At 36.7% G+C, this 17,191-nt stretch overlaps 1 protein-coding gene across 8 annotated transcripts in view; it reads left to right on the top strand.

Moving 5' to 3' along the window:
• The window catches only part of PARG (poly(ADP-ribose) glycohydrolase), a 116,762-nt gene that overhangs the window by 58,971 nt on the left and 40,600 nt on the right, over nt 1-17,191 (top strand). For all 8 annotated transcript variants that reach the window (XM_032608007.1, XM_032608013.1, XM_032608008.1 and 5 more), the window contains 3 exons: nt 6,119-6,198; nt 10,768-10,828; nt 15,602-15,677. In XM_032608007.1, coding sequence (XP_032463898.1) covers nt 6,119-6,198; nt 10,768-10,828; nt 15,602-15,677 — 217 coding nt within the window. The remainder of the gene's footprint in view (nt 1-6,118; nt 6,199-10,767; nt 10,829-15,601; nt 15,678-17,191) is intronic.

Raw genomic sequence — 17,191 nt, 5'->3', positions numbered from 1 at the left:
TGCAGAGCACAGGCTCTGGACGCGCAGGCTCAGCGGCCATGGCTCACGGGCCTAGCCGATCCGCGGCATGTGGGATCTTCCTGGACCGGGGCACGAACCCATGTCCCCTGCATCGGCAGGCGGACTCTCAACCACTGTGCCACCAGGGAAGCCCTCCAAAAGTTTTTGTACTGTATTTTTCTGATCCAGAATCCTCCCAGTATCCCACGCTGTGTTTACAGTAGTCCCCTCTTTTTTTTTTAAAGACCATTTATTTAATTTATTTTTTTTAATTTTTATATTTATTTATTTATTTGGTTGTGTGGGGTGTTAGTTGCAGCAGGCGGGCTCCTTAGTTGCAGCACATGGTCTCCTTAGTTGTGGCATATGGGCTCCTTAGTTGTGGCATGTATACTCTTAGTTGTGGCATGCATGTGGGATCTAGTTCCCTGACCCTGAACTTGGGCCCACTGCACTGGGAGCGTGGAGTCTTATCCACTACACCACCAGGGAAGTCCCTACAGTAGTCCCTTCTTATCTGTGGCTCGCTTTCCATGGTTTCAGTTACCTACAGTCAACCACAGTCTGAAAATATTAAATGGAAAATTCCAAACAATTCGTAAGTTTTAAATTGCACACCATTCTGAGTAGCATGATGGAATCTTGTACCGTCCCATTCCTTCCCATCCAGGACATGAATCATCCCTTTGTCCAGCGTATCCCACCTGTTAGTCACTTAGTAGCCTGACTTGGTTATCAGATCAGCTATTGAAGCATCGCAGTGCTTGTGTTCAAGTAACCCTTATTTTACTTAATAATGGACCCCAAGCAGAGGAGTAGTGATGATGGCAGTTGGGATATGACAAAGAAAAGCTGTAAAGTGCTTCTGTCCATGGAATTAAGAAGAAGGAAAAAGAAATTTATGGTAGCTTTGCTGTTACACCTCAAACTGCACAAGTTATGGCCAATGTGTGTGATAAGTGCTTAGTTAAGATGGAAAAGGCATTAAATATGTACAATAGGATATTTGAAAGCTAAAGACCACATTCACATAACTTTTATTACAGTGTATTAGTATAATTGTTCTACTTTATTATAGTTATTGTTGTTAATGTCTTACTGTGCCTAATTTATAAATTAAACTTTATCATTAGGTATATATCTGTAGGGAAAAACATAGTATACATAGGGTTCCATATTGTCCGAGGTTTCAGGCAGCCACTGGGGAGTCTTGGATTTCCTGTAGGTAAGGGGGGACTACTGTAGTTTTCTAAGTCTCCTCTACCCTATTATTTCATTTTTCCTTTCCTTTCATGACTTTGACACTTTTGAAGACTACTCCTCAGTTATTTTGTAGTATGTTCTTCAGTCGGGTTTGACTGACATTTTTTTCACAAATGGAGTGAGGTCACTGAATTTTTGACAGAAATAGCAGAGAACTGATGTTGTGTCCTTTTCGGTGCATCATATCAGTGGGCTCTTTTTAAAAAAATAAATAATTTTGTTTATCTATTTTTGGCTGTGTTGGGTCTTCGTTGCTTTGCGCAGGCTTTTTCTCTGGTTCTCTGGGGCAAGCGGGGATATTCTTTGTTGCGGTGAGCAGGCTTCTCATTGAGGTGGCTTCTCGTTGCAGAGCATGGGCTCTAGGCACACGGGCTTCAGTAGTTGTGGCACGTGGGCCCAGTAGTTGTGGCACGTGGGCTCAGTAGTTGTGGCTTACGGGCTCTAGAGCACAGGCTCAGTAGTTGTGGAGCACGGGCTTAGTTGTTCCACGGCATGTGGGATCTTCCTGGACCAGGGTTCGAACCCATGTCTGCTGTGTTGGCAGGTGGATTCTTAACCCCTGCGCCACCAGGGAAGCCCTATAGCCTCTTTTTGAATGAATCAGATTAATAGTTTTTTACATCATAGGTAGTCAGAAATTAGAATTATCCCTAGAAATAATTCTTGATCTGTAAGAATTACTTCCAGTCCAGAATGACCATGAGGGATTTAAGCTTGCAGTATCCCGATAGCATTACCAAATAAGAGTTTAAGTAGGTAGGTCTGTTGAAGATTTGAAACCAGGCATGCTCTTGTCTTCCTGGCTGATGGATGTTCTTTTGGTCACCAGAACACTGAAAATTAATTAAGGCAGGTGAAACCTGTGGTAGTTTCCACAATTGTTTTAGGGAATCCTCAGCAGTCAGGATGTCTGCACTTGTCTCTCAGTGAGATGAATGTGTTTTCATAAGCCGAAAACAGCCAACAACCGCAACTATTCGCGATCATTGATGCTGTCTATTGGCAGCTCACTTTGATTTTCTATCTCTGGAAGTTTCTAGTTGGGAAGCTTCTATACTAATAGGTTCAGTGAGAGTAAATGACTTGTAGCAGAAGTGGGACTTGAACACTGTCTTCTGTTCAAACTCATTGCTGTTTTGTTATGTCTCACTTCCTCTCAAGAGCAAAATGCTCTGCGTGCACTCCAGAAATGAAAAACAACCAATAGTTCCCCTTTTTCGTGTGGCTTATGAAAGATCAACTACCTAATTTGATGAGCCATTTGGTAAGCAGATTATGGAGCATTTTGTTGTTGTCATGTTTTCTTTTTTGCATGATTGCTGTTTATGATTATAGTTTCTGCCAGTTAGGAGTTGTGTGTGTGTGTGTGTGTGTGTGAGTGTATTTAGTCTCCAAAGGCTAACCAGTTGATTGAATAAGAAAAATAGTAAGAGTTTGTGGTGGCAAGCTGATGTCAATAAATTGAATAGGTCTTCCCTTTTTTATTTATCCTTGTGTTCTTCCAGCCCTGCTTAGTTATGTTAAATACCCCTGACCTTTTCCCCTGCTTGCCTTTCAGGGCCTAAACATTCTTATAAAGGCTTCCAATGTGATTAGCATCGATGCTGCTGAGATTGCTTAGAAACTGATGGTCAGAGATTAATTGTGGGTTGCAGCAGTGGTCAGCCCAGGAGGCTTTTACATCTGTCTCTTCCGTGGATTGAAAATGCTGTCAGGGCCATATGGCACAGTGCTTCACAGAAAAGCCAAGAATGACTTTCTGGCTGGGTTCCGGATTATCATTTGCTTCCACTTTAAAGTGGAGGTTATAGTGCTTTAGGTTTGATTTACTGTATACTAATAGGATTAATCCTTAACTTGAAATCACATGGGAGTATGTGTGTGTCTAGAATCCAATTCTAGTAATGTTATCAATATTCCATTCAGGGAAAGATTTTATTAAACTATGTTTCTCTTTATATGTATGGAAAGAAAAACACCAGTTAATAAGTAGCTGACCCTTGATTGACTTATTCCCTTGAAAATAAAAGTTTTGTTTAGAACAAGAGTGAGGTTGCCTACTGGCTTTTTCTGTTTATTTTCTTTAATAATCTGTAATTATCATTTGGTTAAATGCTAAAATGTCTTCCCTACGTGTGGAGGGGTTATTATGGCCTAGTTTATGTGCATATTTACATGCACGCCTGCTGACTCAAAATATGCCTTCAAATATACATACCGAGGGATCCAGGGATTTCCCTGGCAGTCTACTGGTTAAGACTCCATGCTTCTACTGTAGGGGGTGCGGGTTCGATCCATGGTCTTGAAACAGATCCCACATCACGTGCAGCACGGCAAAAAAAAACAACAAAAAACCCAGGACTTGAAAATCTAAATTAACAACAACAACAACAAATGGTGTTGAGGAGTTAAAAAAAAACTGGGATGGTGCTTGATTATTATGAGAAGGTCTCATTCTCTCTGAGTCTCTGTCTTTTTCTGTTTGTCTCTCTGCGTGTCTTTCTCTGCGAGTTTCTGTCTCTCATACCCTCTTCTGTCTTCAACCCAACTTCTGTCTCTTTCTCTTCTCTCTGTCTTGCCAGCCCCATCCTTCTGTCTCTTCCTTTCTCGGGCTCTGTCCTTAGTCCCTTTGTCTATCTCCCCATCACCACCACCCCTCCCCCCGCCGCCACCCCAAACGCTGTCCTTCAGATAGTACATCACTCTTGTGGCTTTCTCTCATGCAGATTGCCTGTGTTTTTATGTTATTTTCACTTGCTTCCATACCAGAATAACTCATTTTATTTAGGTGGCTATTCGTGGTACTTTAAAATTTTACAAAGCGAAATCTGAGAATTAATGCAAAGATTTTAAACCTGCTTCATCTTGCCTTATTTTCTACCTCCCTGTTGTGTCCCAGACGCCACCCCACACACACTTCTCCATCAGGAAGATGGAAAGCGTATTTGGTTGCATAGTGATTTGAAATTAGACTTGGAGCAATGAAGAAAGAGAATGCCTTGAGATTCTGCTTGATTTGTACCTATAAGATTTGGACCTGTAAAATAAACAGTAGTACTCATTTGTAGTGGGTGATAATAACAGACATATAATCTTTCCAGGAAAGTCCATATTGCTAAGGGAATAAATATGTAGTCCCAAGAGTCTCCTAAGGTTAATAATTTGCCATCATGGTTATTAAATATGTTAACTTTTATGTGCTTTTATAAATAAATGATCACATGCTGAAGCTAGGGATGCTTTTTACGTTTGGGGGAATTATTTCTTAAGGGCAATAGCCATTTTCACTCATTATGCAACAGTTCTACGAAGAGGAACTTTTTCCCCTTAATTGAGTTGTATAGTAAGTACATCAGTTCATCTCTAAAAAAGGTGATAAGCTGCCTTTGTATTTATCCTGATTCCCTCTACTAAGTAGTAAACCTAGAAAGGGATTTTGCAGTGGATCCCAAGGTATTCATTCAGTAAATCATATTTATTTGATACAGGATGTTTAATTAAACTGCCAAGTGGCTTCTTCATTTTGACTGTCATTTTGATTTAAACAAGCTCTATTCTGACTGACATTTTGCAGAAGAAACCGAACTGAAACCTGTGTTTGCAAAGATTTTCTTTCAGCAGGCAGCTGGATTTTAAGAGTATTTGTTATAAACATTTTAGAAAATACAGTCTTTTAGATGAGAAAAAATTTTCACACAGGCACTCAAACTACTTTTAAACATTAATTAGATTTCAGATTTCGTTAAAATGCTTTCTGACATTTAGCGTTCTTTTCAGGAAATAAGTATTCATGTAAATTGTTTTCTCAGAAATTGACCCTGAATAAAGAATTTCAGATCATTGGAAACAGGATCATTTGAAATCTACATTTCCTTCCCTTTTCCTAATTCATTTCATTTGCTCAATAGGATTTTCTCATAGAATTAACTTTTCCCTCTCTGCATAGTTGCATAAGCTTATTTTTCTAATCATGAAAATTTTTACCCATTTCGGCACTTATTAAAGTGGACTTTTACTTGAAGGGTTTCTGGTTTTAGAGCAAGAGTATATGACTAGAAGCAGATGACTAATACTTCATCATTTATAGCCACAGAATTTCTTTGCAATTTTTAAGTACCTTTGTAAAGCTAGATCTTGTGCCTGAAAGCATGCTTTTGTGTTAGAAATCTTTTGGTGAACTACTTACTGAGGTCATATGCTTTCAAAGCCTTACTTTTCTTTCCTCAGGATAAATTGCATTATGTGTTACCAATAACAATGCCATGTCATTTCAAAGAAAACTAAATTAAGTAGTGCAAGTCCAGGTTGCTGGAAACTGGATGACCTAGGGTAGGCATTGTTTTGGTTACCATACGAAGGGTATATGTGTTTAATCACCAAGGATTGGTCAGTCCGCCAGTATCTTGTCATACCTGCTTGTTGTTATCCTAGCTGCACCCCACCCCCAAACAGTCGTGTGGATCTTTTTTCAGATACCATTCTCGTTCAATCATTTAACTACCTGGTAATATTATGAATTATATATAGTATTTGCCATGATCAAGCATTAACTCACTGGCCTAATTGACTTTGGGGAACCAGATGGTGCCCCACAGAAAGATAGACTGGAGGAACGTGGTTGTTAGAGAGTGCCATCTGACATGAACAACTTTGAAGAAGCCTGGTTCTAGTTGGTCTCAGTCCTCTTCAGATTCTGTTTGAATCCAAACAGTTTCCCAGTTTTCTGTCGTTACAGAATTGCCTTCTGGAAGAATTACTTCTTTTATTACTTGGTAGCAATATAGATTTAGTTTTCTGTGAATCATTAAGGCATTTAGAATCATCCTTACCCTCTTTTATTTTCCATCTCTTTCAGATTGTTTGAAGGACGTTCATCAAGGAAACCAGAGAAGCTTAAAACACTCTTCTGCTACTTTAGAAGAGTCACAGAGAAAAGTACATTCCTTTCATTCTTACCGTAATTTTTGTCACTGAGGGGGACAGTTCAGACAGGTCAAAAACATTTTGTGTTTAAAGTACACTTTCCTCCCCAAACCACATTAAAACAATAATTCAATATCTAGATTTTATGCATTTGTTTTGTGTATACGTAAATGTGTGCTATGAATGTGTATGGGTTTTATATACTCTGAAATTAGACTAGCGTAACATACGCTAATGGATGTTCATGAATAAAAATAGTAAATTAATACTTTCAAAAGAAAGTATATTGACTGGGGGATACATTTTAGATATTCTTTATTTAAAGAAACATTGACTATTATAATTAGTTTATTTGCAGAGGTTAACCAATTCATTGCCTTCCTACCCATCCCTCTCTTTTGTGCCTCCTTCAGCCCTTTGTAGAGTTCTTATAAAACAGTGTTTGTACTTAGAGTTTACATGTCTTTCTTCCTCTGTTGGACCTCAGCCATCTTCTTTTCCCAGAGGCTAATCATAGCACCTGAGGCAGTAGTGGTAAATGTCTAGCCAATGCTGGTAGTGACCAGCTAATATTAGATGGGTGTTGCCACCCTTATCCTAGGAGCTGGGTGATCACAGACCCACAGACAAGTTTCTTAACATCTCTAAGCCTCAGTTTCTTCATCTGTAAAATAAAAGAATAATGATAACTTACCTCATTGGGTAGTTGTAAATACTAAATCAGAAGTTACATGCTTAATAAATGTTAGCTATTATCATGGGTAGCCTTTCCTGCAAAGTAATTATAAAGGAAGCCAGAACATCTCAAAAGTTTGCTTTTGCTAAGTAGAACAGGTCAAGTGAAATGAGTTCTTTTCAGTTCTGGTTGTCCAAGTTGTGGGATTGTCTTAAAATACATCACTGAATTATTTTAAGGTCATTTTTCTCATATCCTTCCCTTAGTAAGTAATTTCACATCCTAGTGTACTTAGCATTCTTTTCCTTTTGAATGTATTGCCATTGGACATTGTACAAATTTGGGGGAAAGTAATCAATAATCAGAATTTTGATAATTTAAGGGGAAAATTCATAGGCTTCTTTTGATAGAGGGTTATTTCTTTTTTTTTCCTGTTTTTTTTTTGTTTGTTTGTTTTTGTTTATTTGGCTGCGTCAGGTCTTAGTTGTGGCACGTGGATCTTTGTTGCAGCATGCAGGGAGTTATTTCTTAGCTTATCTTTTTTTGTTTTGTGCTCTGTACTGAATGAAATAGTAAGGAAAGAGAATGCTCACTGGGGCTTATGAGACATGAAACCTAATTAGAATTTGTACTAATTTGTTAGAAAGATGAGTATATATTTTGCTATTCTAAATCTAAATAGAATGAATTCCATTACTGTTTCTAAGTAATTCAGGGTTTACTTTTGTGTCCCTGAAGTCAAGTCCTGCATGTCTGCTCTAAAAGCCAGCTTGCCTTTCCAAATTTTAGGATTTTAAACACTTTGAGAGAAGAAGCTAAAATTTTGTTTTTTCAACTAGAAATTTATAAATCATCATACATATTTTTTATTTATTTTTTTTATCATACATATTTAAAAAAAAATATTTATTTATTTATTTGGCTGCTCTGGGTCTTTAGTTGCAGCACATGGGATCTTTGGTTATGGTATGCAGGATCTTTGGTTGTGGCATGTGAGATCTTTAGTTGTGGCATGCAGGATCTTTAGTTGCAGCATGCGGGATCTAGTTCCCTGACCAGCATCGAACACTGGGCCCCTGCATTGGGAGCACAGAGTCTTAACCACTGGACCACCAGGGAAGTCCCTAAATCATCATAAGTATTGGGAATTAGGCTGAAAAAATAAATTGTAATTAGACGTTTTATTTTCTGACTTTTTCACTGTACATGGTAATTTGGTTCTTTGTAGAAATATAGTAAGACATGCTATAGGTTTTTAGGATATAAAGCTACAGGCTTAAGGAGGAAATACTAAATAGAATAAAAGAGGTTTTCAATTTAATAATTACTTTCTATAGAATGTTCTAGAGTCTACTGAATAGAAACTATAGAAACCTATTTAAAGTACCATATTTCATCAACTCTAGGACATGATATATGGTAAGAAGTTTCATTATGTTAGGTACCACTACAAAGGAAAAAACACTCAGGATGGGGAGTTGTAGGAGATATCTCTTACAAAGCTGGTATACCAGAGGTCTGTACCCTTAGTCTAAGAATAAGTGAGAAATTAACTTGGCCATGCAGAAAGGGGACAACAAAGAAACTGCAAGTGTCAACCTAGGTAGAGAGGGTGCCCAAAAAATTTTCCCTGAGAATTTGAACCACGGGCCGCAAGTCTGAGGTCTGAAGTCATTTTACCAGTGTGATCCACAGAAGCCTGCAACGGAAGATTTAATTCAGACTAATTTCAGGTTGGTGGTGGCCCCAGATGATGGTAGAAGCAGATGCATATCTTCTCTGGAAAAATTCAGCTTTAATGCAGACCAATAGCAATGGCTAGATACCTTTGACTATGTGACTAGTTTAAAAGGCTAGATACCTTTGACTATGTGACTAGTTTCAGAAACTTAATACGTGAAAAATATGCTTTTTAGAATTGATAAAATATAATTTCATCAGGACCACCTTTTCAAGGATATCAGTATATATTTTATATTTGTAGTGAGGCTCTTGAGACTGAAAGATTTTAAAGAGCTTTCTGAATTATTTTCAATATAATTTTAGATAAAACTATCTTATAAATGGAATATTTAAAAAGTGATGGCTTGGGACTTCCCTGGCGGTCCAGTGGTTAAGACTCTGCACTTCCAGTGCAGGGGGTGTGGGTTCAATCCCTAGTCAGGGAACTAAGATCCCACATGCTGTACGGTGTGGTGAAAAAATTTTTTAAAAATAAAAGATTAAAAAAAAATTTGGATGATCTTAAAACAAAAAAGTGATGACTCATATGCAGTATATATTGTGATTTTATTAAAGGAAATATTTGATTAACCAAAATAACCTATTCTGGTGTGAAAGGTGCCTTTCTATGGAAGAAAGGTAGTAGGCATGTTCTCAAGGGGTTTTTTTTGTTATTAATTATATCTAAAGAGCCATGTTCTTCTTCCTTTTCTCTTGCTTTGCCAGAAATTTTCATTTTTTAATTTCTCTTGGTATCTCCTAGTATATATGAGAGACATTTAATGTTCTTACTTTTCTGCTAAATTATTGAATGATGACACAGACATTAGTTTCCTATTAATAGAATTGCTTCTCTAGTGTTTGAATTATTTGACTTGTGAATTTTAACTATGCTATCCATTTGTCTTAGAGAAAGACATCTAAAGAATATTTTGTAACTCATGTTAACAAAATTCGGTTTTCTACTGTAACTACTCCATATGATTTTTGGATTGTTGCTGCTTGTGACTGAGAGCAGAGAAATGTGGAATCACCCAAAGGAATGAAATAATTGCCAAGCTTTCACTGGGACTCTACCACCATTATCACTAATAGTTCCTGACATAGTTCTCTCTGCTTAAGAGCATTTTTTTTTTGAAACAGAAGAAAACAGAAATGGCCTGGCCTTTTTAGTTTGTTCTTTGATTTGAATCAAACAAATTTCTTTTGGCCAGATGATTTATTTTTTGCTTTTGCCACTATTTAAAAAAAAAAAAGTAAATCTAACAAAAAAGGATCTGACCCTCTAAAATTTACTACATTTTGATCCTCTCATATCTATTGCTCCTTGAAAACTATGTCATCATTCTTCTCTAACCTCTTAGAATACAGTAATTCCTCCTTCTGGCAAGGGTGCCTTTAAATAGAGCACTTGCATATCATCTAAGCCCTGGGTTTAGCTGTGTCAACCTCAAAGGACATGCCAGCAATTTTCTTTTTTAATCTTAGACATATTATTTTATTATAAAACACATAAATGTGTATACATTTACCAGTCTTTAGGTGTAGGGTTAAGGCTTTTTTTTTTTGAGGAGTTTACAAATTAAAAGCTAGTTTGTCTTTGTTGTATAAGCTATATCCATTATGCATCCCTTTTTCCCCCAAGGATTTTTTTTTTTTTTTCTTTTTTTTTCGCGATACGTGGGCCTCTCACTGTTGTGACCTCTCCCGTTGCGGAGCACAGGCTCTGGATGTGCAGGCTCAGTGGCCATGGCTCACGGGCCTAGCCGCTCTGCGGCATGTGGGATCTTCCCAGACCGGGGCACGAACCCCTGTCCCCTGCATCAGCAGGCGGACTCTCAACCACTGCGCCACCAGGGAAGCCCCCCCGCCAAGGATTTTTTAAAAGTATGTTCAATTTGGAAAACTTAACCAAAAAGTACCAGCATGCAAATCCTACTGTCGTGCTGTTTTCTGTATAGTTTTGTGTCTTAGGGAGGGCTTATTTACTATTTTGTAGAAAGAATTCCTATTGTAAGGATAATATTATTTTAAATCAATCTTCTGTTGTATTCCAGCACCAGGCTTGGTTTTTCCTGGTTAGCTTTACAGCCAGTGTTAGACCCATTCTTTTACTGAATATATATAATCTTTTCAAACTCAATACTTATTTTGGGTGTGTTTCTCTTTTATTGCTTTTGTAGAACCTACTGGGTTGGTGACATTTATGAGACAGAGTCTTGAAGATTTTCCAGAGTGGGAAAGGTAATAATAATGTAAATAATCCTGGAATCTTAGAATTGGAAGGACTCTTTCACCATGAGACGATTGTATTTTACAGCCCCTGAAAAGATGGTTTCCCAACCTCCTAATTGCCCTAGTACCAGGGAGTTTCTTCTTAAAATGATCCATTGATAGCTCTCATTGTTAGAAAGGTCATGCCTTTTGGATCAAAGTCTGCAACCCTTTCACTTCTACTCTTTTGCCTTAGTTTTGTCTTCTGAAACAAAGGCCTGTTTAGAATTAGGAGTTTTCTGTGTGAAGACACTAACATTAAACACCAATATTTAATGTTCCTCCTTACCCTTGGTTTTATGGTTAATGTTTGTATTTTATCACTTTTCTTTCTGGAGGACAAGATTAGGAAGTTTTATTTTTACTAAACTAAAATGTAAATCGTAGTTACTTAGTATTTGTCTGAGTGACAAGAGTTTTGAAGTTTGGTTATCAACATGTACTATTGGCAATTTTGTGGAAGTTGCTAATTTACTAGGGTTTTTTCTTACTTACCTGCAAATACTGAGGAGAATAATAAGCAATCTGAGTTTATTCAGATATGTAAGTTCCTTTAGTGCTTGAAATAGTCAACACATTTTCTAACCTGGAACGAATCCCCAATGCACTTAGAGAAGAATGTATCTACTGTTTCAGTGCATGTGACGACATGATTAAACATGCTAAATGCGTATTTTGGATGTGCATTCATGTTAATCAGTGCCTCTTCATTTTCACTTTCTAATAATTTTTATCGTAGTTTGTAATTGTTTTGTTTAGAATTATTGATGAAAGGGACTCACTCTTAAAGGAATTAACTTGAGAAAGCACATATGCTTAGATGGCTTTCCTGTGTTTTCATCCATCAAAGATGTTTATTTGTGAGGTGGAGGAAAAACAAACTTACTTTAGGAGGCTGACTCCATGGCTGAGATGATTATTAGCAGAGGGAAGTGGATAAAAGATTAAGCAACCAAAAGAAAGACAAAAACAAGAACAAAATTGAGTCAGAAAGGAAGAGAAACATGTACAGCATTTCAGAATCGTGGTATATTAGAAATTAAAGGGACCCCAGGAAGTCATCTGGTCCAGCTGCCTACTAAAAGTAATCAGCTCTGTAATACCTATAACAGATGGAGACTAGGCAGCCCTGGTGATGGGAAATTCACTGTTTGGCCGCAGTCTATCCCACTGTTGGCTGCTTGTGTTATTGTCTAATACTTTCATTTACTAAAAAAAGTCTGTCTTCCAAAAATCTCCCCACCCTGCCAAATCCCATTCCTCGTTCTTCCTTCTGGAACTACAATCAATAAAACTAATTTTCTTTAAGATTTGACCCTCCTTCATGTATTTTAATGCTTTCTTGATCCACCCCCACCTCTAACAATACACACAAGTCCATACTAAACTACTCATTTCTTCTGTTTCACATATAATATGGATTGTAAACCCTTTAACTCAGCTGTTGATGTACCCTAGGCCATTGGTCCCTCTTAAAATATGGTGCCTAGAACTAAAGTAACAATCTGCTGTGTTATCTGCCCAGATTAGAGTACAGAAGGTTGCTTTTCTTAGCTCTTCTATTAGTCTCTAATAGGAACACAGATGTTTTTGTTCATGTTGCTTTTGTGTAGATTTTATAGATCATTCAGAGGGATTGTTTTTAATTCAGCTCAGGATCTCTACTCTGCATCTGGCATTCATTTGGCACTAATGTGAAAGGACACCTATTTGTACACCATCTGGGAGAGAAGGGATAGGTCAAAATGCAGAGATTGGTGAGGCTGCTGTGTCAGTAAGATAATTTTGCTCTTTAAATAAGATCTAGATATTCCCCTTAATAGGCAGAATTTAACTTGAAACTTTTCATACTTTTTTTTTTTATTTCATTGATCTCTTTTTTGTTTTAGCTGCTTCTTAAGTGAGTTGCAGAATGCAATTAAAATCCATCTCCCAGATTCCACAGAACCAGAAACATGTGTTCACTTAGAGAGAGAGGATGAAGAAGAGATGAGGATTGTTGGTATTCCCAAGAGTAAGGGACTAAATGGGTGCCAGGAAGTTAGAGGCTTTTCTGAGTTTCAGGATTCTGGCATTATAGTTAACCCTGTGACTATCAATAAATACCTTAGCCAGGCTTAGTTAATCACAGAGAACCAGAATAATCTGTCTTTGATTCCTGGGGCAGTGGTATGAAGAATTTGCTGGGGCCAGAAGGGGAAACCTATTAGGAAGTTGGAGGATGCTTATTTTAAAAAAATAGTTTCTAGCAATTTCCTAATTTTGAGAAGTGTACTATAAGGTGACAGCTACAGTCACAGAGAATAGTTGACAGCAGATGAGACTTCTGGATCATGCTTCTTTATCTTCTCAATAGTATCCTCACAGGTAGTCTCCCCTGGAATAAAATAGCTAGGAAAGTAGGATGCTGCAAAAAAGGGAAGTTAAAAAAATCAAACTTATGGTACTAACTTTCTCCAAGAGATTTAGAAAGTAATTTTTCTAAAAGCATAGCTTACTGGTTAAGAGCTTGAACCATTACCTTAGGCTTTCTGGGTTCAAATCTTTGTTGCTTCGTTTACTAGTCTTGGACAGGTTACTTAAATGCTTTTTGTGCTTTATTTTCCCATCTGTAAAAGGAGATAGTAATAGGGATGTTGTGAAGATTAAATAAGTTAATACAAATGAAGCTTTGAGAACAGAATCTGTACTGAATTATTTTACCTTCTGAGTAAGTTCAGTCTGTTGGACTGGAGCTTTACCAGAAATGTATTTAGACTCATTGATACCAGGATAAAAGCAAATCCCAATAAATAAATAGTGCTTCCCAGCTAAATTTTTTTTTAATATAATTGTTTTAAAAAATATATAATTCCCCTCCCTCCAAAAATTCATGCCACTCTGTATAAGTTAGGGGTTTACTATCTGTTACATTCTATTATAATTTATTTATTTTTATTCAGTAATTAATCAGGAGAAAAAAATCTTAAGGAAAAAATGTCATCATCAACTGCTATTAATAAAAAGGAATTGTTTTTTTAAATATGATTTAAGCAGGTAAACACTGTAGGGCAGGAAAAAGTTTTTCCTCAATCCTCTTAGGGTCCCTGGCTGGGTATGAAAATTAAACTGAGAAAGATTAACAGGAGAAAAGCATAAAAATTTATTTTATATAAGTTTTGCATGATACAGGAGCCTTTATGAGGAAATGAAGACCCAAAGAAACAGATCTATGTACTTTTATGCTAGGTTTGATGAAGAATAAACAGTCATGGAGGAATATGATATGTAAAAGAGTATGAGGTGATTGAAGTAAACTGGGGGAAACAGCAAGTTCTGGTTGTTGGAATTCTTCTTGGCATCTTTTTGTCTTCAGAGATAATAATGCTCCTTTCCTCCAGGTATAGGTAGGGTCCCTCATGTGAGGGTTTTATGGCTTGTTTCAGGTAAGAAGGCGGAGAGGGGGAGGAGGTCAGAGTGACCTTTCTGCTTCTGCCATTTTCTCAAACTTCTTCAGCTTAAAATATCCACTATGCCAAGATGCCAAATTTGGGGGTGGTTTATCAGAACCCCATAAACACCTCAGTGACCATGGTTTATGAAAAGGAAAGAAAATAATTGTGACTTACAGGTACTAGACTTACCTATCAATTTTATCAATATAAAAATACCATAGATCAGGATTTCTGTAGCATGTATTTTCATCAAGACACCCCACACACATATACGGTTTCCAAACTAGTGAAAATAGAGCCCCTCTGAGAATCATATATAATTTTTTGTAAAATTTTTCTATATTTTTCCTTAGGCTGCCAACTCTAGCATAATAATAAAATTTCATAGATCTTAATTTTTAAAAATATTGTGAGAAGTTTTTCAACTTTTAAAGAGGAGAAACTTAAACTGGTACAGCCACTATGGAAAACAGTATGGAGGTTTCTCAAAAAACTGAAAATAGAACGACCATATGACCCAGTAATTCCACTCCTGGGCATATATCCCAAAAATAATTCGAAAAGATACATGCACCCCAATGTTCTTAGCAGCATTATTTATAGTTGCCAAGATATGGAAGCAACCTAAGTGTCCATCAACAGATGAATGGATAAAGAAGGTGTAGTATATATGTACGGTAGAATACTACTCAGCCATAAAAAAAGAACAAAATTTTGCCATTTACATCAACATGGATGGACTGGGAGGGCATTATGCTAAGTGAAAGAAGTCAGAGAAAGACTGTATGATATCACTTACATGTAGAATCTAAAAAATACAACAAACTACTGGGTATAACAAGAAGGATACTCACAGATACGGGGAACAAAGGAGTGGTTACCGGTGGTGGTGGGTGTGGAGCAGTGGAAGGTACACACTGTTGGGTGTTATATAGGCTCAAGGATGTATTGTACAACATGGGGAATGTAGCCCATATTTTGTAATAACTGTAAATGGAAAGTAACCTTTAAAAATTGTATAAAAATATTTTTAAAAAAGAGGAGAAACTGATATTTTGTAGTGGCAAAACAATTTTCAAAACAGTATGTTGTCCCATTTTAATTTAAATATGTGTATTTATATATTTGAATAAGAAAATTTGGGGAGACTATCCCAAGAATGTTGAGTAAATAAGCATCTGTTTCTGACTTTTGAGATTTGGAATAGTTTCAATTTTTCTTTTATAGTTAATCTGTATTTTCAGACTTTTCTGTAGTGAAATACTTACCATTAAAAAAATAAATAAGGAAATATCTTTTTAAATCCTAGATGTGAAAAACTCCTGACTCGATTGCATGTCACTTACGAAGGAACCATAGAAGGAAATGGTCAAGGCATGCTACAGGTAGGAGAATTACAGCAGTGGGGGCATGGGGGGAAGGGACGACTGTCTCTTGTCAAGCTTCCGACAGCAAAGGAAATATGAAAAGCTGTTTATTTATCTTCTAAGCTGATGTAATGCAATGAAGCATAATAGCAGAATGGAGAAAAACACCAAACAGATCACCTTGACAGCCTTGGTAATACTTTTATCTGCCGATATACGTTCTCTGTTTCGTACGTGTGCCTCTTTAAAAAGCCTTTGACAGAAAATCCAAGATCTGGACAAGATCTGGACAACATCAGGCCTCTTGGTTCAGATATAGCTTGTAGATTGACAGTGGTGGAAGTTCCCAGGGTATGGTCTTGACAAGCTGTCACCAGGCAGTTTTGTTCTCTTTCTTTAAAGGCTCTTGCTCTGCCCTAAAAAATGACCGGCTTGAGATGTTTTTCTGTCACCAACTTTGTTTGGGTCTAGGAGGCAGACATCTAAAACAGATTGATAAGAAAGTCCTCTCTCCATGTGTAATAGTTTTAGGCACATGAGCCAGATATACTTGCCATCTCTTCCCTGTTTTAGAGCAAGTAATTTTGTCCATCTGTCAATCTTTGTTATTAATCTATGTTCCTGCCATTATGTAAAAAAAAGTATTTTGGAAAAAGGAGTTAACAAATAAAACACTGTATCTAGCTTTAACTTGTAACACCTAGCCTGAACATGTGCTTTCCTTTTGCTTTATAGTGATCTTTTAAAAAAATCACTAATCAGAGACGAAATGTTAGTGTTTTGTGTTCTTATTTAGAAGAGCATTGTAATCCTAATTTTCTTTGAAAGAAGCTTGTACGCCATCTTGTTTATACTGAGACTAGCTGATTTTTTTCTTAGATCATTATTAAATGCTTATATAGGGTCAGAAGTTAAAGCAGTTGCCTGATAATGGACTATTTGTGTAATTAACTTAATTTTTATTATAAAATGACCAGACTGATTTGCATTTGGCTACTTATTATATACGTATGCTCTAAGTGCCTACATTTGTTTTAGAATGGCCTTTTATTTAGACATATTTGTATTTAAAATTTTCAGAGGCAAACCATGTTTTGTTTTAAATCACCTCCCAGTGATTAAAATTATAGACAAAAATAATTAGGATAACTGAATTAATATTTGTCCTGTACTTAATTTTTTTAATATTTATATTTAATAAGTCCTTTTTCTTCTATTTAAAACAATAACTTTGAAATAAGACTAAAATTTGTTTCGAATGACTATCACTTTTTCCCCCATATTTCCATCTTGACAAGGTTCTTTCCTACAGTAACATCTTGGATTAACTGAGGGAAGCTTAATACACATGAAATAAACAAAGCTACTGGTGGTTAGCACCGCAGGAATGCTGACCTTTCATTACAGTACGATTCAGCAAGGAGTTATTCAACAACATTCAAGGTTGAGATTCTCCCCACTTCCCTGGAATGTATTATAGATGAAATGTGAAACCTCAGTAGATTAAAAGAATACCATAAAGGCTTCTATTT

Source organism: Phocoena sinus, chromosome 16, assembly GCF_008692025.1.
Source record: "Phocoena sinus isolate mPhoSin1 chromosome 16, mPhoSin1.pri, whole genome shotgun sequence".
NCBI classification, from domain to species: Eukaryota; Metazoa; Chordata; class Mammalia; order Artiodactyla; family Phocoenidae; genus Phocoena; species Phocoena sinus.
This window is presented reverse-complemented; position numbering and strand designations above follow the sequence as displayed.